Genomic DNA, 27,729 nt, shown 5'->3' with positions numbered 1-27,729 from the left:
AGACGTTGATGGCCTACCAGAGCGAGGCAAATCTTCCATCACATCTCGACCGCTTTTGAACGCTTTGTACCACTCAAAAGCACGAGTTTTTGAGAAAGTCGATTCACCGTAAGCCTTCTGTAACATTTTCAGTGACTCCGAACACGATATTCCATTGGCAATGCAAAATTTAAGACAAACTCTTTGTTCGATGTTTTTATCCATTATGAAATTAGCAATACACACTAGATATGATATAACTAAAAATAGCACAGTATTTAATGTAAACAACAGATGCAACTCAAACTCCGCGCCAAAATGGAAAACAGTTGTGCCAATCTAACAACAACAAAAAAAACAAAAATTTGAATTTGGAACCATAAATAAATAATCCATTCCCGATACTTTTCTGACTGAATGTATATAGGTATTGCTGATAGCTTTATTACGGTACCTACTCAACCAACAGGAAACACGTTTTAAAAATATTCAGTACTTACATGCAATTGCGCCCTTATTGGGTCTCTATTTCATATTTAAAAGCTAACAGATTAATGTAACAGAAGACGCTACAAGAAAAATAAGGGCATTTCTTCCCATTATTTAAATCACTTTAAAAATATTTGTTTTTCTTAAAAAGTAATGCTTGTAAACCGCAAATCGGTGTCAACTAAACCCACCTACACGTGATTGCACTATTCAGTGCAACACAAAGTGTATCGAATTAGGGTTAATTAAAGCAATTCACATTGCTTCAGCAAATTCACGTGAATCTGAACTTTGTCGCAGTACAAATAGCGCTTCAACACTTTGTAGGGTTCATCTACAGTTTATAAAGGCATTCTATACAGATTGACATCATGTTTGGTTTAGATCAGGGCTTGCATTCCGAATAGATTAGATTGGAGACCATATTCAATTTATTATGTTAACTATAGGCAAATCGACTACATAAACTAACTACCGACTACATAGTAACTTCAATTGATAATATTGAGGAATATGAAAATTCCCAAGAAGGCGTTCAATGCTGTCAACATTGAACGCCTTTTCCTTTCCAGAATACAGAACAAACATCTGCAGACAAACATGCCGTCTTTAAGTAATTTGATTTGAAATTCAAACGAAATAACAGTTAATATTGGGAAAAAATTAACCTAAACAGATATGATTCACTTAGAAAAGATATTTCGTTCAAATAAGAATAATTTCATAATAATCTGAGACAAAATTGAAAAATTGTTTATTTCTAAAATGTTGTAACTAGTCATCATAGTAGTTGTTCCCAATAAACATTTTCTCCTCGAAAGAATCCGGGAGACATAACTCCTGTAGGAGTTTACGAGGCGAAATGCCCCGTTTTTACGACCACTATTTGTACAGTACAATGGGAAACATTGGCATTCCTTCCCGGATAATATACGGTCATGGCAACAATGGTATAAATATTTTTATTTTGTTTTCAAAATCAATAAGTTTTTTATATCTGATTGATTATACAGACATATTTACATTAAAAAATATTTATACGAGTACGTATAACTGTTTGCTAGTTTTCATGTGACTAGGCATTTAGTTGTCCTTTAGATTTTCCACGGGATTCATCGATAGCCTCTGCCTTTAATCGAATCGTTTCGAACACATTTCAATTAACATTATTTCATGAAACAAATGTAACAATAAATGGCCGTTATAAAAACGCCTTCTCCAACACAAAATCAAGATAATACATTGTTAATGCGCATCAAAGAAAAATTACAAATGCAACAAAAAACAACGAAATTCCATTTCTTTCTTGCAACTGTGCAGATAAAAATCTCATTAAGTGGGGCAATAAAGTGGCAGATGCTGGAGACGGGGAGTTTCTGCTCTGTGAACATTAAAGTTACTGCAGAAAAACATACAGCTATAAATTTTTAGAAACAAATTATTATTTATAGTACAATTCTTTAAGTTTCTTCACAAAATTAAATAAAAACTTTTCATAAAAGTAGCTTCGTAAAATGGCTGAGAAGCTTTTCAGAATAGTGCTTCGAACTCTTAGCTTCGTCAGAAATAATTGTAATTCTATTATTGACTTTTTCACGAGACGAATAGCATTGATATTCCTTTGTGACAATAACTTTATCTTTAACGATTGTACCAAATTGTGCTAATAAATTTGATACTTTAAAGGTTCCGGTCGGTTAACGCCAGATAAATGTATTTATATCTCATAACAAAACTATCTTGAAAGAAGATTTTTTGCAACTTTTGCCAGTCTTAAACACTACAAGTTACAACGCTTGCATTAAATTATATTTTTAGAAGCACCATCTCTGTACCTTCCTTACTACGAGTGTAAGGCATGGGCTTCGTTCACTGCCGCTCTGTCGTCGTTAAAAATACGAAGCTTCGCGCCAAAATCCTGCCTTGTGCCTAACAGAGTAGTAAATTTAGGCTTTTTATTTTGTAGGAAATAATATAATTTCATATACGTTTTTACAAACGATGTAACCATGTTACAGCTGTAAACGCAGTTCTAGTTAATAACGGTCCCATTCACGGAATAATTACTTATTTAAATCAATTTCTTTTTTAATTCTATGTAATTAAGTAATTGAAAAATTTAGAACAGGCATAAATTTATTTAAACGCAAGTTTCAAACCTTTTTAAATAGTGTATAACCTGTGGTATAACGTTTCATTTAATAAGTAATACCACTATCTCACTCCTCTACTACAAATAAAATTTAGAAATAATAATGATTTAATCAATTTTGTACTTCCAAGCAACCATTTGAGCTGGATATAACAATTTAGAATAAAAACAAGCAATAATAAAAGCAAATGGATAGAATATATACCATAAAATTGAGTTGTTTTGCACTTACTATCAATGTTCTTATGCATATAAAATAAATGAACAAGAGATGATAATTATTTACTGCTCGATTCAAAACAGTTACAACGAATTTTCAGTGAATTCAATTATAATGATAATAACAGAATGTTAACGTTCATAGCTACAACGTTTCATACGAATTTCACCTGACCTTTACCATTCCTACGACTACATTATTTAAATTTCATTGCGCTGGAAACGGTAGGTATAGGAAAACAAGCATATTGTGCCAATAGCGATGTAGCAATATTCGTAGCTCTATTTGCCGGGTGTATTAAGATGAGTATGTATGCCTTTTGCCTTGATCGTGAATTGGGCAAGTCAGGTTTTTACACAAACCGACTCTCATCTCACCTCCACAACCCTTACAGAGAAACTTAACCTATATTGGATCATGTTAACACATCTGCCTGAATGTGCAGATTTGCTTACCATCAGAGCTCATACTTTATCTCAAGGTTTATAACGATGTGATTCTTCTTTTAGGCGATGGGTTAGCTAACTTTGACTATCTCTGACTATCAATTCCATCATTATGCTATACCTACATGTAAACGTGGCATTCGAGTCATATTGTTACTTGGGAGAAACTATCGATCTACTTGAACGATCCTTATAGATTGCTTTTATTTCTTCTGAAGTCATTACGGACGTGTTTTTATGTACATATGCTTGTATAAAAGTAGCAAAAAACATTAAAATAAAATTAGGCTACAATTCAGTCATCTTGAACTAAAATTCATTGCGACTCCCACTGAATTTGTTTGTTTGTCAATACTTTTGCCGGGTGGGTTGGTCAAATACTTGCGCGGTATTGGATTTGGGATGAAATTGAACTGACTCAGCATATGAGCTCATATGTAGAAGAAATTTGTAATGTATTTAGATTCCACTTTGAGGATAAAGATTTTTGATGTTGGATCCCTAAATTGTTTATTTGTGTTCTAATATCAATATTATTGTCATTATCAATTGTTATTGCTGAATGTTTAGAGATTATTATTCCTTTTTTGGGGTATTAGTGTTTTGTATAAGTGAGGACCTGTAATTGGCCATTTTTGTCATAAAAGTGGCGCTATTTTTTGTAAACGGTTGTTGGTCTTCCAAATAAATAAATAGGTTAAAAAGTAATAGTCAACTCAAGTCACTATCCTTCACTCAACGTTTCTCTCTCAATGACCAAACCCAATTTATATAAATTAAGTCAATTGTAGCGACTGTATAAATGAGTATTTCCCTTTATAAACAAAATATACCTATTGGTATTAGTATAAAAGATTGTAATTTTATCCGTTTCAAATACGTATGCATTTCAAAATAGGAATGTATGACCTAATTGCCAGAGGAATACTATGCGAAACGCCACGTGATGACGATTAGTAGGCACGTGAGTATTCTCAATAACATGCATATTAATAATCGATTAATTTGAACCGGTAACATTCTTGAAATATTCCTTACCCTTCGACGGGCAGTGGTTATAAATACATGATCCTCTTTAAAAAGTCGGATAAGAAAAACGGTTGCTCTACTAAGTAGTGCACCTATGTAGTTGTGGTCACCCTGGTGAAAAGGTGCCTACACTTATGATAGTACTGATACTAATTTCTCTTTGATATAATAGGTATAGGTATATAGGATTAGGTAACATTGTTATTCGCTAAACTGTAGTTGCCATTACTTGAGGACAGAATACGTGAAGTGGTAAAACAAAGTTAATCCAACTTAATTTCTGCCGAAAAAAGAACATATTTAATAAGGGATAAACCCCAGGTTATAGGCCCGTAACCTGTTTGTTCTAGCTAAAGAAAAGTCAAGTACCAAGGGTTAATATCGCAGATATAAATATCAAGGTTAGACATTTTTTCGGCTACGGTTACACAAAATTACGGCCATTTACCTCCTTATTTCAGCCATAATGTGGTAAGCCGGGAGCCGCGGATTCTTTCTGAGAAATCGCCTGCGCTTCGACCCGCTTGACTTTTATGAAGTCACTTTAAAGTCTAAACTCCCTAGCTTCATACATACATACATACATAAAATCACGCCTCTTTCCCGGAGGGGTAGGCAGAGACTACCTCTTTCCACTTGCCACGATCTCTGCATACTTCTTTCGCTTCGTCCACATTCATAACTCTCTTCATACAAGCTCGGCGGTTTCGGGTACTTTTGACCTGACCCTTTACCAGGACGTCCTTAATTTGATCAAGATACGTTCGTCTAGGTCTTCCCACTCCGACCCTTCCCTCCACACTCTCCTTGTATATCTGCTTAGTCAACCTGCTTTCATTCATCCTCTCCACATGACCGAACCATCTTAACATACCCTTTTCTATTCCTGTAACTACATCTTCTTTCACATCACAACATTCCCTTATCACGCTGTTCCTTATCCTGTCACTCAATTTCACACCCATCATACTCCTTAACGCTCTCATTTCCACTGCATTTATTCTGCTTTCATGCTTCTTTTGCCATACCCAACTTTCACTCCCATACATTAATGTCGGGACCAACACGCCCCTGTGCACAGCCAGTCGAGCCTTTTTGGATAGTTTCTGACTGCTCATAAAGGCATGCAAAGCTCCATTCACCATGTTCCCCGCGTTCACTCTCCTTTCAATATCACTATCATACTTGCCATCTGATGTAAACTTTGATCCTAGATATACAAACTCTTTCACTTGCTCCACTCTTTCTCCTCCAATCAAAATATTACATGCTGTCATTTCTTTCTCCATTTCAAGCTAGCTTCATTGTAGCTTTATTAGTGCTTTATTTTTAAATTCGGCACTTGACTTAGTTTACGCGCAAAGATTTATATTTCAATTTTAGAGTTCCTCATGCAAAAGGTAAAAGTCCCACTATGATGATAGAAAATAAAATTTCTTCATAATCATGTTATTGAGAAATAAAATAATTTTATTGGAGAATATGTCTCCAGTGGGACTTTTTCCTTTTGCATTGATTGACTTTGCAATGATTTACAATAATAAAACAGTTCTTTAATTATGTCAATATTTTGTGAAATATTTGCTTCTACAGTATGAAAAAACTCTGGGCCTAGCTTTTCTACTATGCTGTGTGAAAAAGAAGGTATTGAAAGTTTAAAATTCTATACAAATCATAATTTGTCAATAATTTAGAGGAAAAATATATGCCAAGGAACCCTTGGCTCGCCAGTCCGACTCGCACTTTGCCGGTTTACACTTAGGAACCTATGCGTATGCGTAATATACATATTTAAAACTTAATTTTAAACTATCTACCTATTTGTATCATGTATTTTGTAACTTTATACCCCTGTTACTCCGAACATACAAACTTATAGCTTAAAACCTACAATTAATAATTTTTTAGCTCATCGACCCGTGATGTTTCTGGAAACTTAACGCCTGAATACGCTTTCAAACTAAGAAAGATAAGCAACAATTATGCAGATTTCGCTAAGTTATTAAAAACAACAATTTGTATTCACTTAGTTTTTATGAAGTACACAGATTTTTATTTGTAAGAAATATGGTGAATATAACAATCATTCATATTCATGCCACCGTATCCTTTTGTTTTGTATCTTCATTACACATCCCATCACTTTATGGGGATTATTACTGCACCCCCATCATGGACAAAATTATATAACTAAATTAATAAAGATTTTCCAATAAAAAATATTCTTTTCAGTCACTAACTTACTTATTTCACATGGTGTTAGACACATTTCGTAGGACTGCTTTATTACTTATACTTCTACTATAGATTCGTATCTGGGTTGCGTGAGACAAAGCATATGCGTTTGGCAGTAAATGACTTGGATCGACCATTTGATATGCAACCGATCCTACTAACACAAATTGTTCCACTTTAGTGGGAATGAGGTCGATTTGTGGGTTTTCATAAGGTTTCTTTAATCGATATTTATCGTTCATACAAATTTAAACTTACGTAATCTGAAAGTCCTTTAGATTTTATACTTATCACTATTGAACATATATACTCTTACCAACAGTCGACACAGAAATCTTCATATTAATTGGTATTTTTGGTGGTCCATTAGCTGATGTCATATCTTTAAAATTACGTTGCTGTTCGCACAAAAAAGTGAAACGTTCTGTTCATTTGTTTCAGATTCTACTGGGACCTTTGTATGTTATTACTTCTGGTCGCCAACCTCATCATCTTGCCGGTCGCCATCTCCTTCTTCAACGATGACCTCAGCACGCGTTGGATCGCCTTCAACTGTCTCTCGGACACTATATTCCTTATAGATATCGTTGTTAATTTTAGAACAGGTAATTATTAAAATTTACATAAATATATATTGCCATGAGGGGAAAATTACATCTTTCCAATCTCCATGATTATTTTATCATTTGCTTCTTCCGTATTATCACGCTTTTTAAACAAACTCGTCAGTTATAACTCTTGATCCAGTTTACAGTTAAACATGGCTCTTGTTATCCAGAAACTTAATCTTCTACAATGATAATCAACAATTTCACTACCGATTACATAAATAATGGTTAAATTAATAAATCTATCAATTAAATAATGCAATCATCTGATGGATCGATGTGCAAAACATGCATCAGCACCTGATCAATAACAACAGTGTCAACTTAATTATAACTTGCCACTCTCATTTATTAATAAAATAATAATGATTTAAACTTTCCGTTTTTCAGGAATAATGCAGCAGGATAATGCAGAACAAGTGATATTAGATCCCAAGTTAATAGCGAAGCACTATTTGAGGACATGGTTCTTCCTTGACCTCATCTCTAGTATACCACTAGATTATATATTTTTGATCTTCAATCAGGTAAACGTACGTTGCAATTTGGCCGTGTTGTTCTATTACTAGTTTTAAACCTGTCTTTTATGTTATGGATTCTGTTTCAGCTTGGGAATTAATTTGATTATTAGGCAGTATTACGTTGTTTTCGTATTTATTTTTGTTTTGTCTCTCATTGTGAACTATTGCCCATCGGCCACGACAACCTACGACATCGTGTGTTCGGTTTTATCTCCTATTTTAAGGGTCTAAGAGAAAATGTAAAGGTTTGATTCAAGCACTCTAGATTCATCCTTCGTTGGACTATTTTTCTATTGTTTTCATATTAATAAATTTATTTTCGGCACATCCTACTTTATGCACGTATAGTAACATGTGTAGTAACCCATATGATTCCTCTATTATTAGATTCTTGGTTGGTCCTTTATCTTCTCATTCGAGATTTTATAATCGTATGGGATACTTTCCTTTCTTAAAATTATAAAGCTTATAACAAGCACTTTTAATCTTTGGCACTGGCTGCTCTTCTATCCTTCGATAGCATTCCGATCTCTAACTTTGAATGGTTGTTTTTATTTCATACCTTTTTATCCAATTCCTAAGTAATCAATGCACGTGGTAAATTATGATTAATCTTCTGTCTCATAGCACGACCTATTACAATTTCCATGTAACGAGAAGATCCTTCTCGGTTATACCTTTTGAGTAACTACTTGTATGATCATTTTTAAAACACTTCTTGGGATTAAACAACACGACCGAATTGTATTTTTATATTTATTTTAACAATAACACTAACAGAAAAGAAAACTTTAACAAAAAAATATGCATCGACGAAGAAGCTTGAGTTTAGAATCACAGACAGAAATGTCTTCAATTATAATACAACAACAAGCTTTCACTTGATGCTCAAACTCTTCCACTCAACTCTCAAAATTTTAATTTTAATACATAATTATAACATGTTTATTGTTATGCTTCAGCACTTTTCTTTGGCTGATGTTATAAATCTTTCAAATCAGCAAGTCTGCATGTACACTTCGACTGTATAAATGCTACTTTCGATTTATTTCGATGCTCTCTTCTCCTTAGAGTATCGCTTGTGAAATTTAAATTCATTATAGTAATCGTGTTTTTATGTTGACAGGATTTTAGCGAAAGCTTTCAAATCCTTCACGCGGGTCGAGCCTTAAGGATACTGCGGTTAGCGAAGCTTCTCTCTCTGGTGCGGCTGCTGCGGCTGTCCAGGCTCGTCCGATATGTGTCCCAATGGGAGGAAGTTTATGTAAGCCATCATCTCTTCTAACCCATCCCTTTGGGTTGACTCTTACCCACTGACACAGCTCTAACACCATTACGCTTACATATACTAACACAATATGACTAAACCGCTACTTAAACTATTTATAATATTGGATTAAAATAAATAAGGCACAGCATAAAATGAAAGATGAAATTGTGACAAATAATAAAGTGTATAATGTGATTTGGAACTGTTCTAGCCAGTAGTGAACCTAATGACGTAAATGGAGTTTTGTTGTAATCCTGTATTATACCATTGTCCCGCCCCCACTGTATGTGAGCCCACGTCCCGCTCTGCACTTCTCTACTGCTTCTCTGCAAGCTTCTTTCTGCCTGAGCACGCTCTAACGTGACGTCTCTATCTTCCTGCGCCCGCGCCGCGCCCGCGACCGATGCCGCCGCGACCTGATCCGTCCAACACTGCCGACTATTATTTGCGATATTAATTGATATTATTTTGCCGCTTTTACGAAGCCTTTAGATGATGCGCTGACGCCGATTGATGCAAACCGTAACATGAAAACCGAGCATAACATAGCGTGATATTAAAATCTCTAATCTATTTAATTTTCGGTAAAAATTCAACAGCAAATACGTTTCTAAATAAACACCACAATAGCAGTAGCTCATAGTACTAACAACGTCGAACAACTTGTTTCGTTTAGTCACTACCAATACATTCATAAATCCTTTAAATCATAAAGTTATCACATCGTGCAAAAAAAGAGATCCCACAGCAATCCCTAAAAATCTCGTAAGATGGCGAATTGACGACAACAGTAGCCATAACGAATGCGGAGAGTCAGAGAGAAGTGGAGCACGGGGAGGGTGGTGGCGACACCACACCGCAGTGACGGCGTTGTGTGCAGATGAGCCCCGCGCCGCAGCCGCGCGCGCCGCCCGAGCCCGCCGCCGGAGGCTCCCGCGACCTCGCCTCCCAGGTGCTGCAGCATGCCGCGTCCGGCGCTAGTGTAGGGGCCTAGCCCGCGCCTTGTCCCGCTCGGTGTTAGTGCATCCTGTGTGTCCGCACGCGCCCCGCCCCGCCCCGCACCCCGGCGACGACCTTCGCCCGCCGATCCCGCCCGCGTTCCGGGCGCGCCTGGCTCTCTTCCTACTATCTCGTGTTTCTCGCTTGTTTTCTAGATCTTGCAGAATCTTCAAAAAAAGCGCACGGAACGGAGGGGACGCCTCAGCTCTGACGTTGCCAAAAAGAAGGGTGACACCAAAAGCAATCTGATCTTCAAGGTAACCAGGGTCGGCACGAGCCGGCACGCATGTGCTCGTTCGCCCGCTTAGCATGCTGCCGGCGCCGCCCGGCGTCCTAGACCGCTGCGTTCGCTTCGCTTCCTCTCTTTCTTTGGCATTTCTGTTTCCGACCCTCGTCCCGCCGGCGGCCGCGCCGATGACGCGCGAGGCGGCGGATCGCACGACCGCGCGGCGGCCGCGATCGTGCGATCCGCGCTACGCCTTCACCTCGCATGCTCGCTCGACGACTCGTCGCACGCGTTCATATTTTATTTCTCACTACTTTACGAATCCATCGGTAGAGAATCATCGCGATGCTTGACCTCGAGCGTTCTTGTCGCGCGCAGTCCGCACGGCTTCCTTTAGAGGCGACCCTTAATGCTGAAATTTTCAACCCTGATCGGGACCTCATCTGTTCACAGTTTCTCAACATGGCATCAGTGTTCATGCGGATATTCAACTTGATCTGCATGATGTTGTTGATCGGGCACTGGTCTGGTTGTCTTCAGTTCCTTGTGCCTATGTTGCAAGGATTTCCACCAAACTCATGGGTTGCAATCAACGAACTTCAGGTTGGTGTTATATTTATTGACAATTGAAACTAAGAAAATGCCTACAAAGTGAAGTCAGTTATATATCACTTCACACCATGAAATACCTAGTCGTCAAGATTTTTCCCGACTCTTTACAGTGTTGCAGACATAATTGCTTTGAAATTTAAATAAACGTATATGAATTTACGTTATTTCAGGAAGCTTTTTGGTTGGAGCAGTACTCGTGGGCGTTGTTCAAGGCGATGTCTCATATGCTCTGCATCGGTTACGGTCGATTCCCTCCACAATCTCTCACAGACATGTGGCTGACTATGCTTTCCATGATCTCCGGAGCCACCTGCTACGCCCTGTTCCTTGGACACGCCACCAATCTCATCCAAAGTCTTGACTCCTCGCGCAGGCAGTATCGTGAAAAGGTAAAATATTGTGAACCTCACAAAAATTTCATGAACCCCCTAATGAACCGAAGAGTTTTGCCCTAAGCATGAAATAATCATAATATAGATCAATAAGTCAGTAATTTTTAATGTTAACGTTATTTGGAAAACCGTTATGAACACCTAATAAAATAGACAATTTAATGCAAACATTTAACAACAAATACATTAGCTTCAAATATTTTCAGTAGACATGAACACATCATCATTTGAATTCAATTCAGCATATCCTGAATTCATGAACAGAATTCATAACTATAACTAAATCCTCAATTACCTGTTTCAGAGATTAGACGTGAGTATAGAACGAATGTGTGTCGGTGTGTCACTCACTGTTGTGCAAATGTCATAAATCATCATCATCGCACTAAACATTATCACGAAATTTAACGGGTGTTCATAACAGTTTTTCTCATTGATCACACTAACAATCATATTTTTGTTTCTATGAAGCAGATTTCTAAATTAAAAACTCTTTACTCGGAAGATTCGTTATTATTCTCTTTATTATTTTTTAAATTAGAAAGTGATGAAACCTTTTATGAATCTAAACATAGAAACAAATATAATAATGTACCTGTGTAATTGTTAGTAGGTAGAGGGTTGAATGATTACTGAGTAAATCCACCGTGTGTGTATTTATGGTTTGAATTTTCAGTTCAGCTGTTTAACACGCATGAAATCAAGGTTTAATTCAGGAATTGGGGGTGTATTGATACAACTTTAGACATATTATGATTAAAGCAATTGTGGTCTTTATAGAAGTTTTATTTTAAGAACATAGGAAAAATCACACTTAATGATAAAATCAAAGTTATAGGTAATGATAAAAGTCCCTGTTAAAAGGTCGCACTGGGAATCGATTTATTTTTTGATTTGGATATAACGTCGAACTGATGGATACTAGCTATGACAAACATCGAACCTATTAAATGTTAGGTGGCTTTTAGGTGAACAAGCGTGGACGCTAACAATTAAGGACTGGCAATCAAGTACAATTAATACAAGTCATGGATTCGTAACCATCGCTAAACCCATAATTAAATCTCTTTCTGATGTCTAACCTTATCAATTTCAGGTAAAACAAGTGGAAGAATACATGGCATACCGAAAACTTCCTCGGGAGATGCGACAACGCATTACCGAGTACTTTGAACACCGGTATCAAGGAAAGTTCTTCGACGAGGAACTGATCTTAGGGGAGTTAAGTGAGAAGCTCCGAGAAGACGTCATCAACTACAACTGCCGGTCGCTGGTCGCCTCCGTGCCTTTCTTCGCCAATGCCGACTCTAACTTTGTATCCGACGTTGTTACTAAACTGCGTTATGAAGTCTTCCAGCCTGGTAAGTTATACTTCTTCTACTTATTATATTAACCAAGTGACAATATTTAAGTTAGTTTTGGGATTTTAAACGATAACACAAAAAAGAAACTTGTTAGCTTACCTAAAAAACTTTCACTTACCCGAATTTTCTGAAATTTTTCAGGTGACATCATCATAAAAGAAGGAACAATCGGAAACAAAATGTACTTCATCCAAGAAGGCATAGTAGACATCGTGATGGCCAACGGCGAAGTCGCGACCAGTCTCTCCGATGGGTCCTACTTCGGTGAAATCTGTCTACTGACCAACGCTCGCCGCGTCGCGTCCGTCCGAGCCGAGACCTACTGTAACTTGTTCTCCCTCTCCGTGGACCATTTCAACGCCGTTCTCGACCAATACCCACTCATGCGGCGAACAATGGAGAGCGTCGCCGCCGAACGGCTCAACAAGATAGGGAAAAACCCCAACCTGGTAGCGCATCGAGAAGATGACACCACGTCAGAAGGAAACACGATTAATGCCGTCGTGAATGCACTAGCCGCAGAGGCCGAGCACGTTAGCTTGTCGGACGACAGCGTCGCGCGGCTGTCGGAGCGATCGCTTGGGCTTGCGCTGCAGCCGCTACAAGCGGCATCGTGCCGTATGGCCGGCGTGGCCCTGCCCGGGCTGGGCGTGGCGGCCGCGTTGCCGCGCCCCAAGTCGGAGCACGACTTCAGCTCGGCGCAGACGCCGCACCCGCCGCTGTCGGCCGCCGGCGCCGCGTTCCACAAGTCGGACGCCGGCATCGCGCCCTGACGCCGCACCGTGTGCTAGGCCGATGCCGCGAGATAGCAATACTAGGCTTAGTGCGGGCCGCCGGCGCAGCGCCGCGTCGCCGCCGCGCCGCGCCGGTTCCTCGCTAGTTGTAGCGTAGACTCGAGTAGGTATTATAGCTGCGACTTCGCCGGGCACGCACCGCGCCCGCTGAATCTCATTTTGTGATCTTATACTTAATTCTCCTGTGTTATAATTTAGGTTAAATTTTATATCATTGACGCTGTGAGGGATCGACGAATACGCGACGTATTCCGATTGTATAGATATACCTGTTATATATTGAGAATGATACTATTGAATCTTTATAGAGATACCTTGCCATTAAAAGAGAAAAATAATTATATAGACTAGACTGATATGTAAAGATATCACTATTTTATGCTTTGTTGGCGTATGAAATAGACCTATTGTTGAATTGGAATATTCGATCGAAAGATTATAACGTTCGAAGTATATAAACGTTCCTGATAATCACGATACGGATATTATATTTGAAGTTATTTATAAAATGTATAGACGTTGGATCGTGGGGAGTGTATGGCGCGGGAGTGCGGAATGTGCGCACGACCTGCATATTTCGATTAGTTGGCTTGCAGTAAAAAGAGATCGCCATTCACGAGATCAAAGTGGTATCACAAATTAATAGCCAAATCTAGTTATTTTGATGGCGAAGTCTCTTTTTACTCTCTCCCCTGTTGACAAGGGATGATTTCGAGCGCACAAACGCAGACCCGCGCTTGTTGACTGCACAAGCGACGCACAAAGGTTTACCCTATTAACGATAGAAATACAAAATGATGGTTTAGCAAATTGTCAAAGCATACAAAAATACCTCGCTTTATGACCAGTTAATAAATTGTATAAGGATTTTCAAAATCAATATAAATGCTCTTATTAATTGCATTATATTTTACAATATGACCATTTTCGGCGCAATTCGCTTATATAAGTAGGTACTTCAATTTGCTCACTGTCGTTTTGTATTTTTATCACTCGTCGGTTAAACCGATAGAACGAGCCTCATGCGATTCCAATAGCACACAGTTGCTTTGATCATTTTAATTATAAGTAGTCATATCTACCTACCGATTGTGGACATAATTAGCGCAACTTTGTCTCGGTTTCCTAAGTAGGAATCTTTAGCGCTTCGAATCTTTTGAGGATTCTTTGTAAATATCGTATTATATCGAGGATTCGCCAAGCGCTCGTTGGACGGAGGTATTGGTCCCATCCAGCCTAATAACACTGGCCAGAATGAAAATTTTGTAACTTTATTCTTCTATTGGACCAATCACCAAGGTATAATTTATTGCTCTAGATTAGCAATATAAAAAGAAGAAATCAATTTTTAATTGAAAATTCTTTTACACACACAGGTTTTATTTAACCATAAGATTTAATTCCACTCTAACCCGGTTTAGGTAAATCTAGGTATTGAAAAGTTTTCGCGTATGGTGATGTGCCTTAGCTATCATACACACGTGCGGAGTTTGGGAATGATCGTGAAAGGAAGAAGAATTATTCATTTCATTGAATTCAATACAATTAGGAAGAAAATTTAAATTATTTACGTGCCTTCTGAAGCAAAGAGAAGCTCATTAACTCATGAAAAATGCTCTAAAACATCCATATAATTTTAAATGTTGTTCTATAAGTTACTTCGAGGAAAAGGTCAAAATTAAAGCAAAATGACAAACGCGCGTTTATTTTCCTCATTATTAGTACTTCATTGTAATATCACTCATCCCTTGCCATAAATGTGACGTTTATCTTAATAGTAGTCGGTACTAGAAAATGTGTCTAAAATTTTACATAATAACTTTTCTTTTCATCATAAAAGTGTGGCTAGATTCTGACACAAGAACCATTTTGTTTCTTTTTTTTAAGTGCTATAGGTAAATATAAATTAAAAAAAAATATAAGTCATGGCCAGAGCTATTGGACTGGATGGGAGCCGAAAGGTTGGAGTGAGTGCCGTCTGGCTCGCGAGCGCCCAGCGGCCCAGTCAATTATTCCGTGCGCTCGCCATCGGGGCCACGAATCGTTCTCGATGCACTACACTTCATACCTTGTTTTAATTGTAGGTGAAAATAATTTATTGTCGATAGTGATCATTTCGTAGGAGTAAGTAGGCCGGAGCGTTAACAAATTCGGACGAATTACGTTATGTGATAGAGCAGCAGTTGGCTGCGCGGCCGCGGCCGGGCTCGGCGACCCCTTCCAGTAGCACCGTAGATGGACTCTGCCATTATTACTCGCTTCTAATAACGACTCCATTTGGTCTATCTTTTTCTTCTACAATAGCCTTAGTTGACTTTCCGAAATGGCTTCTCGCAACGCTTACATTCTAATTTAAGTTAGAAATTAGGTACATAACTAAGTATGACATATCGTAGAGTTCGGGCGAGTCGCCGAGCCTGGACGCACCGCCGTCTTGGCACGACCATCGTTGACTATTTCTTATAGTGTCATGACAATTTGTAAAGATGGTTTTGCAAATGTTGACTTTTTAGCCAAAATATAGTTAAAGAAAGACGAACCAATACGCGGTAGCTTACTTGTAGATGAATGCAGCCTAGTTCTGTTTGGCGACTAACACCAATAGTTACTTTGTACTGGTAAGATATTTATATACAATTGGTCTTAGCAGAGTGACTATCTGTCAATTTATCTACAAAGAGAAAATATAATTGTGTTTAATCCCGAAAGCATTTATTTACCATTGTTTTAACTACCTAACATTACAGCTTTTGTAAATTATATAAATTTTATAGGAGAGATCTATTTTTATTGTGAAGTTGAATTACTGGATGTAAGTGAAAACCTATACGAAATCAAAGTTTTTTTAGATCTGAACTGTTATTTATTAAATATTTTACTGATTTCTGGTATCTATTTTCACCAAAAGTGCTCATCGCTGTCAAGAAAATTAGAGAAAATGCATTAAAGAATGAAGAAAACTGTGCCGTCGTTTCACTATTTTTGCTGAAGCAACCCGCTTTCCTATACCTATGGCTTGACTTGACGTAGTGATGTACCCGATATCGATATAACATTTCTTTACACAAATTAATTCATACGTACATTAGAGGGGTTTCTATCAGAATACACAGAAACAGTCTCCAAAATACTGGAAGGCCAGATTTAGTAGTCAGATGGTGATTGGTTGATAGTCCATAGGCGAGGAAAGGAATCTCAAATTCATAAGCCTTTCCTTGATTGACTTTTACAATCTGTAAAGGAAAAAGGAACATTTATTTCTTTGCTACCAGACCAGCAAGTAAGCTTGCACTTTTTTTTATGAATGTGCAAGTTTCCGTATTCGCCTCTTGCGACATCTATGGGTAAAAGGTAGTCGTGCGATATACGTGCCGGGAACCAAACGGGCCGAAAATTTTCAACTGTTTACTTCATAGCTTATCAAAATCGTTATCCAAAAACAACAGTAAAATTAGACAAACTTACTTTCGGCTGTGCCGTGCCGTGTGGTTCCCGGCACCAATAAAAAAAAAGAATAGGACCACTCCATCTCGTTCCCATGGATGTCGTAAAAGGCGACTAAGGGATAGGCTTATAAACACGGGATTCTTCTTTTAGGCGATGGGCTGGCAACCTGTTACTGTTTGAATCTTAATTCCATCATGGAGCTAAGCGGCTGAACGTGGCCTATCAGTCTTTTCAAGACTTGGCTCTGTCTGCCCCGCAAGGGATATAGACGTGATTATGTGTATGTGTACTTTCGGCTGCCTGACTTCAACCCACTTGGATGCAACATGAACGGTATCGATATTAGGTATTCAACGAATCTCATTACCTTGAGAAATTAGGATACCTTTTTAATATCATAACAGATAACTTTGTGCGATATAAATAATGCACAATACATACCTACGCACACACATCACGTCCTTACCTACCTTTCCGAGGAGACAGAGTCAATAGTCACAGAGGTCGCATGTTGCATTGTGATTTGAGATACTGAGAATTTGTCCATTGTCAAGGATCCCAAGTTTATAAGGTCTTTCACTTGATTGACTTTTACAACCTGCGTCCTGTCTGCGTGGCAGACTTCTAAACATGACAAGATAGCTTAAACAGGTTTTGGCCATTTCCTTCTTATGCTATTGAATTGTTTAAATTGGCCTTTTTACATTCTACAAAATGTTAGACCACCAAAGAGAAAATAGCATTGATATGTCTTATTATAATAGCGTTTCGATTTCGTGACTGTTAATGAGGTTCCAATAAGTCTCGAGAAGGGGCGAAATTAAGCATCCACACCTCGACCACTATATTATGATGAATACTTATTCTACAAGAACTGACTTAATCTCGACACTGGCAAAAAAAGTTCATTTAGCACAAGTTTGATTGCCAGAACGAAGTGAAAAAAAAAGATCGCCCATTTTACATTCCATGTCTGTCAAGTGAAACTGTCAATGTCTCGCACGGCACAATTAAAATCACTAATTGTTGTCTTGTCAGTTGTCAATATTTGTATTTTCTTTTGCATTTGCATTGCTTGCTTTGTACTTGCCTAATGCAGCTTGCGTTTGCGAACCGATGCAAATTCAATCATTATTTTGTTTCGGTTTATTTACTATAAATTAAAAAAAAACGTACAATTAACATGAAAATGTAGTGTGTATCAGTTAATATTAAAAAAGGTACCATAAATGTTTGAGCTACCCACATGGTGTATTTGAATTGATTAAATACCACGCACGCAGAACTGCACGATGGCGACCAGAAGAGCAAGAATAAAAGCTGTTACATCATTGCCTCCACGAAGGAAAAACACAGACTCAGACAAAAAATCAACTGCTACCAAGGAAGATGTCGAAAAATCTCTGAAAAGTCCTAAAACTCCTAGATCTCTTCTTAAGGCCGACAGTTCTGAAAATCCCACTAGTTTATCCAGGCCGCCACCTGGTCTTTTACATTTACGGTCAGACTCGCCCAAAACTCCTAAAGTGCCTACTTTTCAAGATAAAATACCAACACCCAAAGAAAATCTGCCAGGAACACCGAAAATTTCTGAAAAGGTTGCAGTTATCACATCAGCTAGTAAATCCTGTGTTTTTGCTTCTCCTAAACTAAGGACTGACAGTCCAGACAGGCGCAAAATTGTGTCACCTCTTATAACTTCTGGATTAAGTAAAAATGCTCTCAAGTCTACCCCACCACATACAAAATTTGTTGATACGATTGTTGAAGCCTTTACAGGCAATAATACTGTAAATACTCAAGCTAATAACAGTAATAATATAGATGGTAAGTTCTGTTTCAATTATTCATTGTATTAAAAAACACTTTTACCCTCAATAAATAATAAACCCAACAATATCTCGGCAATTAATAAATCACAAATGAATATTTTTTGTTTCTATTTAAACCTATAGAAAACCTCTGTGCATGCCAAATAAAGAACTGTATATCTTTCATTGAATTAAAATCTTTTCTGTGAGCATCCTGCCAGAAGGTGGTTTATTCTATTCAATGCCAATTGTAGCTTGAGAAGCTTTGAACATTAACCATAACCATAACCATTATTCTAACAGAATACAATGTGCCAATTGAACCTGAAAGCATCACCGAAGAGGCCATGGATGGCATTGTTCCTCTCCAACCAACCAGCTCAGCCCCCAAACCTATTGACCAACTGAAAAATGAGATCATATCGGAAAATGCTGAGGTTCTCTTTGATCCCATTGTTCCACTACCTTCGCCAAATAAAGTACGTCCGAAACTTAGACCTGCACCAAGATTGGGTCCCTTTCGGAGGAACAGTATACAGGTAAAAATTTACCTTTAATTCTTCTAATACTAAAGCTTCATTATTAATAATAGAATTGGTGTTCTTTTGGTGAAGAAATTTACACAAGAGTATTATTTAAATGTGGTTCAAACCTGACAGAATTAAAATTTTTAAAATCAGTGTTATTTACAATACATCGAACATTCCTCTTTAGGGCAGTGCAAGTGAGTCAGAGGATGAAAGTCGTCGGGCGCTCCTCAGCACAGGTGCGGCGACGCCGGCGCCACCGCGGCAGAGGCATGACTCACACACATCTCTCAGCACGCTACTCTCCGCACCAGCCAAGTAAGTACATAAACTTTTGGTGTTAGTCCCGAGGGAAGAAGACATATTCCTACAAGCACCAAATTAGTTCAAAGTCCATAAAGTTGATGGTTCTTATTGATCATCATCAACCTCCTGACTTTATTCCAGGCGAGTTTATAAAAACCCAAGTTAATTAGCACCCTCTTAATATTTGAATCTCAATTCATCTATCTGAATTATAGATGAATACTGCTAATCGTTACCTTTCAATCTTTTCCGAGATTGTAGGCTCTTTATACCTCGCGGAGAATAAAGACGTGAGTATATGTATGTAAGTATGTTAAAAACCTCAATCTGCATATTAAATGTCAAAGCTGTAACTGAAACATTTGTTGCATACATTTTCTATGAATTGGCACTCATCTGTTATGAAAGACAGGGACTGTAGAATAGTGCATACAACATTTTATTTCCGCTCCAGACAAGCCATTTCGATCATGATAGACCTTTAGATGTGGACCAAGATTCGAATAGGATTCAAATTCATGTTATTAGTCTGGTTGTCCAGGAAAACATTCTCATTCACACTGCGTAACATTTTATCAATCTTCAACGATAGTATGCCAAAACATACAATATTGTTACTTTGTTACAGAGAAATTAACCGCACACGCAATGACTCTATTTGCTCGAGTGTCAGTCAGCTAACCACACAGCCGCCGCCCACTTCACCAGTCAAAGAGAATCTCCTTGTAGCCAGGTCACAAGATTAACATTTCACATGCACAGTAATAATGTTTTGTCAAGAGTCTGTGGTCAAATCGGTAAGGTGCCAGGTGCATGATGCGCATAAAAGACAAATTCAAATACCACCTCGGCCATGTACCGATGACTATTTTTGAAGTGATGTACATTATTCTGAATACTTACCGATGCTCTTATCGTGAGGGAAAACATCGTGACGAAACATGCCTATTCAGGCAACTGGGTGTGTAACCATGATCAATCTAATACAGGTTAGATTCCCCGGCAAAGATTGCAGAAGTCAGATGGCGGACAGATCCTGCAAAAAGCCTGACTCGCCCAATCCAGGGTCTATAGTCAGAGGCATACCCTGATCTATACGAGAGAGAAGGAGATGTAGATAATGTCAATAGTAAACCTAGGTAAAGAGCTTCGATGATCTAGTATAATAAATTACTACCGCGTCCATGTACCAATGACACCTGCCCAGAACTCAAGTCTTATGCCTAATATGTTTAACATATTGTAAATTGACGTCCGATGAAAATGCTGCAGTGTAGTTTGTTCGGCCGCTTCTTCTAAGCGCGAGCTTTGGAAGTGGTAGTAGTTATAATAAGATTTAAGTGATGTGACGTCAATAAGTGATACTTTGTATCCAATTTTGAAAATAAATCTATTCTATTCTGTGGTACAGATCACGGCGTCAGGACATGAGCCGCCGGATGTCGGCGATGCGGCGGCGATACGAGAACGTACAAAGAGACAAACTGACCATGTACGACCTCATATTCTACAATCCCACCACCAATCCTATTGTGTGAGTATTTTTTTTTGTATATACAGGGTGACATTTAAAACAACTGCATCCTTTTAAACATAGACTACACCCATGCTTCTGAACCGTTTGAGCCTATTTTTCTTTAAATTTGCAGGGCTAGCAACCTGTCACTATAGAAATTTCTATTCTATCATTAAGCCAAACACCTGAAAGTGGCTGTATCAGTCTTTTCAGGACTGTTGGCTCTGTCTACCCTGCAAGGGATATAGACGTGATTATATGAATTTATGTATCTTAGTTTACTACTATTGCCATGAAGTAGAGTAGTACTTTTTGCGAAATTCCAGTGACGCGAACTGACTTTACTTTGTGTAAATAAATTTAATCTCTTAATATAAATCCTAGTATTATAAATGCGAAATTAAGTTTCTTTGTAAGTTACTTTTTCACAGACAAACCACAGAACCGATCTTTATGAAACCTTGCATAAATATGTGTAGTAAGGAGTACCAGAAAGGACATTTAAGTTTTTTTGTCGTAGACGAAAATGCGGACGGAAACTAGTTGTAAAGGAGGTTTAGACTAATCCATACATACCATATGGGTCACATCCCTATGAATAGTATAAACTTATATTGTAAATGTGGATTAAATCGTTTTTTTTTTTCAGTCAAACAGAAGACGAAATCATAGCAAATGAGGCCAATGAAAAAGAGGCGGAGAGGCAAGCTAAGGAGAGTGAAGAGAAAGTGGACGACCCTCCCGAAATTGAAGCTACAGCCGCGCCCGTGCCGCAAATCAAACTTGGCCCTAATGGAGAGATTGTCATCGACGAACAGAGCTTGGTGAGTGTAGATATAAAACAACATACATACATATCGTCACGTCTATATCCCTTGCGGGGTAGACAGAGCCAACAGTCTTGAAAAGACTGAATGGCCACGTTCAGCTATTTGGCTTTATGATAGAATTGAGATTCAAATAGTGACAGGTTGCTAGCCCATCGCCTAAAAAAAGAATCCCAATTTTGTAAGCCTATCCCTTAGTCGCCTTTTACGACATCCATGGGAAAGAGATGGAGTGGTCCTATTCTTTTTTCATTGGTGCCGGGAACCACACGGCACTAGGCACAGATATAAAACAAACAGGACTAAATACGCAGAAACAACAAAGCAAAAGAAAACAAAAACAAACCAGATGACCCTATTGTAGTAGAAGCTAGAGCAATGTTTTTTCACGGCTTGTCCGCCAGCAAAGTTTGCATTTATGCTCTAACTAATCCATACAAACCGTAATAACCCGATTTAAACTCTTCGTTGCTATTGGCTGATGGCGTAGCGTGTTTGACTGCGATTGGGTGTTGACATGTCTATATGACTAAGTATGCTACAAAAAGAGGTTGATGCAATAAGCATAGGAGAGAAAAGAAATAAAAATGATCTAAAAATAGTAGGCAACGCGATGAACATGCCACAGAAAAAAAAAATTAGCCCCAGTAGACATTTTGTCACTTGCAGGCCGCGAACTAGCGATTAGGGCCAAGCTGAAACCGTTTGCTTTATAAAGCACTTAAAGAAATTGAATGCCTAGTAGTTAACAATACTTTCACATTTTACATACATACATATATACACACATATGATCACGTCTTTATCCTTTACGGGGTAGACAGAGCCAACAGTCTTGAAAAGTCTGATAGGCCACGTTCAGCTGTTTGGCTTAATGATAGAATTGAGATTCAAATAGTGACGGGTTGCTAGCCCATCGCCTAAAAGAAGAATCCCAAGTATAAACTTAACCAAGTATAAAAGGCGACTAAGGGATAGGCTTATAAAAGCCTATCCCTTAGTCGCCTTTTACGACATCCACATCACTTGCACATTTTATTTATCTTTTCTCTCTTTCATAGGTAATAAAACAAACGGAGAGCAAGCGCAAACTTTCTTCAGTGGTCCATGAAGGTTCTTGGAGCGGTTCAGGCGGGCGATACACCCGCACGCCGCGCACTGGCGATTGGAACGAAGCGGAAACTGTCCGCTTTTATAGAGCGCTCGCCGCAATCGGGACTGATTTCAGCCTGATGGCGCCACTGTTCCCCGATCGGAAACGAAGAGATTTGTATTTGAAAGTGAGTAAATTCTTCTTCATTCTTTTTTTAAGAGTGCATACCTTATTATACATTGCCTTGTAAAGGTATTAAAAACAAATGTTTGGATCGAATTGCTTCATAGTAAAATAATGCAACAAAGAGCTAAAATTTTCTAACTTTACTGTTCTAGTGAACCAATAAAAACTTTGGATATAAACCATATTTAAACCAAATACATTATTGCATACTTACAGTTCAAAAAGGAAGAGAAAATAAACTGCGCTCTAGTGGACAAAGCCCTCCGTTCCGTCACTCGATGGGACGTGACGAGACTAATGGAGGAATTCACCAAAGAAAGGGCGGAAGCAGCCGCCGCGGCCGCCCGCGACGCCGCGCGGCTGCGCGAGCGCCGGCGCGCCGAGCGCCAGCGCGCCGCGCACGCCGCCCAGTGGCTGCCGCGCCAGAGTGAGTACCGCATCTACGGCCGTACTAGTGACCAAGGGAAAAGATTTGTATTTTTAAACGCCTTCACATCTGCGTTTTGCCTCGCGATTATCTCGCCTTTCGCTGAACCTATTTTGATACGGTTTTCAGGAACTTGAAAATTTTACTGACTTCAAAAAAGTAGGATATCGATTGGAGGCTATTCTTGTTACTTAAGTTATTGTCTGTTTGTAACAAATAATTTTAACCTACACATAGAGGATGTTATATACAGAACTACAGTAATCATCATAAGGACAAGTCATCTAGTGTCTTTCAAAATATGGAGGAGCTTAAGAAAATTTTGTTTCACTTGAGATCACCTGTCCAAGTGAGGACATATGCGTAAGCGCTTCAAACGTCACGCCAATAAGACTATCTTCTAAATTTTGGCATAACATTGACTGACCGATTGACTGACATATAAAAGCATAGCCCAAACTGCTAAGACCAAAACGTGTTCTAGTGTAATATACAGGCAGACATAAATATGATTTTCACAAAACGTCAAACAGTTACGTCGAACGTGATTTCAGCGGCAGCTGTCAAAAAGAAGATAAACCAATGGACAAAAATAATGATAATGGTCTACGTCTATTTGTATAATAATCGAGTTTAGAAGGAAATTTACTTACTGTATTGTGAACTCTGGATTGTATATTTTTTTTAGGTCGAAGCATGAAAGTGCTGGAATCTTCGGCGATCCCCACAGAAGAGAACACAAATATTGTCGACGAACTAGTGGAACGCGCCTTGGCGGCTAGGAAGCAAGGCAAAAGACGAAATAAGGATGCTGCTACTAACGGTACGTTTCTACCACGTTTATATGTATGTCGCCTCGACAATATTCAATGGCGCAAAATAGCGCAACTACTTCTTCTGTAGTAAATCTATTTGTGACAAATTCTGTGTAGGAAGTGCAGCCTCTCACTTAAAATCCAAAAACAAAATTTTCTTCCTGGCATTATTCCCGGTTGCATCCTTACCTCTCTGGAGAGCAGCCTGGGTTATGCCTATGACCATGCATGCTAAATTTGATGAGTGAGGTTTTTACATGTAGCAACTCCCATCTGACACATCTAGTTGCCTGAATGTGCAGGTTTCCTCTTTATGTTTTTACTTCACCATAAGAGCATCGATTAGTTTTCATACTAATGAACATAACTTTGAAAACAGTCAGTACACGGCCGAGATGGGATTTGAACCTGACTTTCTGCGCGCTACGCATTTCTTCATGGATCTTTATAATCGCAACTGCTATTTCATTAGTGTTGTCTAGTACCAAGGGATTAACATATACCTTAGCTTAGCTAGCTACCCACAGATTCGTCGTCTCATTGAATTAATCAGAAGAAAAATTTCTACTTAACTTGAACTTGTATAAATATGTACAATAATTAATCAGTCAGTCCAGCGGTTTGTCCATGCTTTCATAATAATTATTAATCTGTGTGTCTGTTATGAAGGCATATTAACAGTATCAGTAAAAAAGTATGGATGAAGTCGCAATCTAATTTGATTATTGAGTCTGTCCATCCCATTAGGGATAAATGTGATATGTTGTGACACCAAAGGATATCCTATAATAATGATTTTTTTATTTGAATTTTATATGTTTAATAACATGTACGTAATATATCTATGAATAAATTTGTGATTTTCAGATACAAACACACAGAAATCTCCAGAAACAATAACAGTACCATCCACACCCAAAGCGAGTACGGCAACACCCAAATCAAGTACGGCAACACCCAAATCGAGTATGGCAACACTGACACTGTTGAACAGCGCCAAACATCCACAGAGCAGGCAAGGCGCAGACGTGGCCATCTCCAGAATAGACCCGCAAGTGGGCAACAGCACTTCTATCCCCGCCAACATCGAAGCCGGCTCCTTAGTGGTACTCCAAGTGAACGACCCGAGTTCTCCGTCAAAGAAGATGTTACAAACATACATCTCCAGAGGTCCGGGGCAACTATCTCCTGTGGCGTTACCACCTGTATTTTTGAACTCTGTGATTGGCTACATGAAAAAGACCAATTCCAAAAGTGGGGAGGCGTCATCGCCTCTTCTGACGTCATCGACTAGTGTGGGAAGCCAAGATAGCAGGACTAATATGCAAAGTGTTATACAAATTAATCCGTGCCCGAGGAAAAGGCAGAGGAATAACTCTTTCAATATCACGTCCCTTTAGTGTGATTGATATTGTCGTTTGATATAGGTATATGTTTAAGACGATAAGGTTAAGATTACATTGTATTGGTATAGTTTCGATAACACAATAATATTGAGGTTCTTTTTAAAAAAAAATGCAGTTGTAATGACGTCATAAAGTCGCTTATATGGCTCGGCGCAAAAGAAAATACGATCTATGAGTTTTAATAGTAGTCATTGGGTTCCACAAATATTTATTAAAAGTTTTTAGTTTTTTTTTATTAAAACTGCGCTCAAAGACTGAATGAACTAACAAACTAACTAAGTAATTAGCATCCCCCTTCAATAAATACAACCTTAGTATGTGTTGTAGTTATATATTTTTTTTAATTATGCCTGAAAGTGTAAATATATCTATTATTTGTTGAAAAAAATCAACATCCTAAAAAAGCTATAGAGTTACATATTTTTATTTATTGTAATGGTTTACTGATACTGTTAGTTGCAATACAACATATTAATGCAACGTAAAACAATATTTTTATAATATTTTATGAAAAATTATTTTACGATGTAATTTGAACCCTCAATATCCTTTTTTTTAGCACATTATATTATTTTATCTATCGACACATATTTGAAGCTCTTAATAATTTAGAGATGTTCCGATCTACTGTAAAAAGGCCGTATCTCCGTGATATTTGCAATTTATTCCAGTAAATATTTACTTTTTAACAAAAAGATAAAAGCAACGGTACATATTTACTATAAGCACTAAGTCTATCTGTATCTTATTAAAGAGATCGGCTACAAATATCAATTGATAAAGTCATATATACTCCTTTTTCCCGAAAGGGTAGGCAGAGACTACATCTTTCCACTTGTCACGATCTCTGCATACTTCCTTCGCTTCATCCACATTTATAATTCTCTTCATGCAAGTTCGGCGGTTGCGGGTACTCTTGACCTGACACTTTGCCAGGACGTCCTAAATTTGATCAAGACACACTTTCCTTATATATCTGCTTAGTCAACCTGCTTTCATTCATCCTCTCCACATGACCAAACCATCTTAACATAGGTACCCTTTTCTATTCCTGTAACTACATCTTCTTTCACATCACAACATTCCCTTATCATGCTGTTCCTTATCCGGTCACTCAATTACCCATCATACTCCTAACGCTCTTATTTTCACCGCATTTATTTCGTGCTTCTTTTGCCACACACAACTTTCTCATTATTAATCGATCACTCCCATACATTAATGTCGAGAACAACACGCCCCTATGCACAGCCAGGCGAGCCTTTTTGGACAGTTTCTGACTGCTCATAAAGGCATACAAAGCTCCATTCACCATGTTCCCCGCATTAACTCTCCTTTCAATATCACTATCACACTTGCCATCTGATGAAGGATTTGATATACGAACTCTTTCACTTGCCCAACTTTTTCTCCTCCAATCAAAATATTACATGCTATCATTTCTACCTCCATTTCAAAAACCAATGTTTTAGTTTTACTTACGTTACTTTCATTCCTTTCTCATTCTAATATTTATGCATACAGTTTACCATCTCCTGTAACTCTTGCGCTGATGACGCCAGTATAACCTGATCGTCGGCATAGAGCAGACATTAGACGAGTAACATTCATCCTTAATCCACTTTCACTCTTTCAAATCTGTCAAACAACTATCCATAAATATGTAGGTTGAACAGCAGAAATACTAAGAAACCATAACACCATAATAATGTGTATAAATTCAACTATACGAATGCTTACGAATAAGTACGCTGTGTTTTTACTGTGATGGCCATTTCTTGAGTCTCTGTAATTTTTTTGTTAAATATTTTTTAAACTAAAATTTTATTTAAAAATATCCAATCAAGGATCTGCTGAAGATGCTGTAATCTGTTGTAGTTTAAAAAAGTAAATTATTGTTTTATAATACTGCCTTGTAATTTGTCCTTTGCAGAAAAAAATATTATTGTCAAGCCCTTCTTCATTACCAGATGTCTGATTGAGTCTGAAGGACCATTTTGAGTACAAACTTAAAGATACAGCCGTTAACAAT

General features: G+C 38.1%; 2 protein-coding genes across 9 annotated transcripts in view; both read left to right on the top strand.

Annotated features, from left to right (window-relative positions):
* Positions 1–16,279, top strand: part of LOC106132706 (potassium/sodium hyperpolarization-activated cyclic nucleotide-gated channel 2) — a 189,381-nt gene extending 173,102 nt beyond the window's left edge. For 3 of the 8 annotated variants that reach the window (XM_060949465.1, XM_060949466.1, XM_060949464.1), the window contains exons 3-9: positions 6,992–7,155; positions 7,549–7,691; positions 8,806–8,943; positions 10,628–10,777; positions 10,957–11,175; positions 12,275–12,539; positions 12,684–16,277. In XM_060949465.1, coding sequence (XP_060805448.1) covers positions 6,992–7,155; positions 7,549–7,691; positions 8,806–8,943; positions 10,628–10,777; positions 10,957–11,175; positions 12,275–12,539; positions 12,684–13,315 — 1,711 coding nt within the window. In that variant the 3' untranslated portion in view covers positions 13,316–16,277. Of the gene's footprint in view, positions 1–6,991; positions 7,156–7,548; positions 7,692–8,805; positions 8,944–10,627; positions 10,778–10,956; positions 11,176–12,274; positions 12,540–12,683 lie in introns of all 8 variants that reach the window. The other 5 variants (XM_013332211.2, XM_060949461.1, XM_060949462.1 and 2 more) reach the window with 3 other exon arrangements.
* Positions 16,280–17,854: 1,575 nt separating this feature from the next.
* LOC106132531 (uncharacterized) lies at positions 17,855–26,652 on the top strand. Its single transcript, XM_013331976.2, has 10 exons — positions 17,855–18,610; positions 18,898–19,133; positions 19,309–19,439; positions 20,056–20,160; positions 20,839–20,961; positions 21,593–21,767; positions 22,832–23,050; positions 23,266–23,476; positions 24,165–24,299; positions 25,159–26,652. Exons 1-10 carry the CDS (start codon positions 18,076–18,078, stop codon positions 25,689–25,691), a joined length of 2,403 nt encoding a protein of 800 aa, XP_013187430.2. The 5' UTR covers positions 17,855–18,075; the 3' UTR covers positions 25,692–26,652.
* Positions 26,653–27,729: the final 1,077 nt, after the last annotated feature.

The sequence above is a fragment of the Amyelois transitella genome, chromosome 19, assembly GCF_032362555.1.
Source record: "Amyelois transitella isolate CPQ chromosome 19, ilAmyTran1.1, whole genome shotgun sequence".
Lineage (NCBI taxonomy): Eukaryota > Metazoa > Arthropoda > Insecta > Lepidoptera > Pyralidae > Amyelois > Amyelois transitella.
Note: the sequence above shows the minus strand (reverse complement) of the source record. Positions and strands in the feature narration are given on the sequence as shown.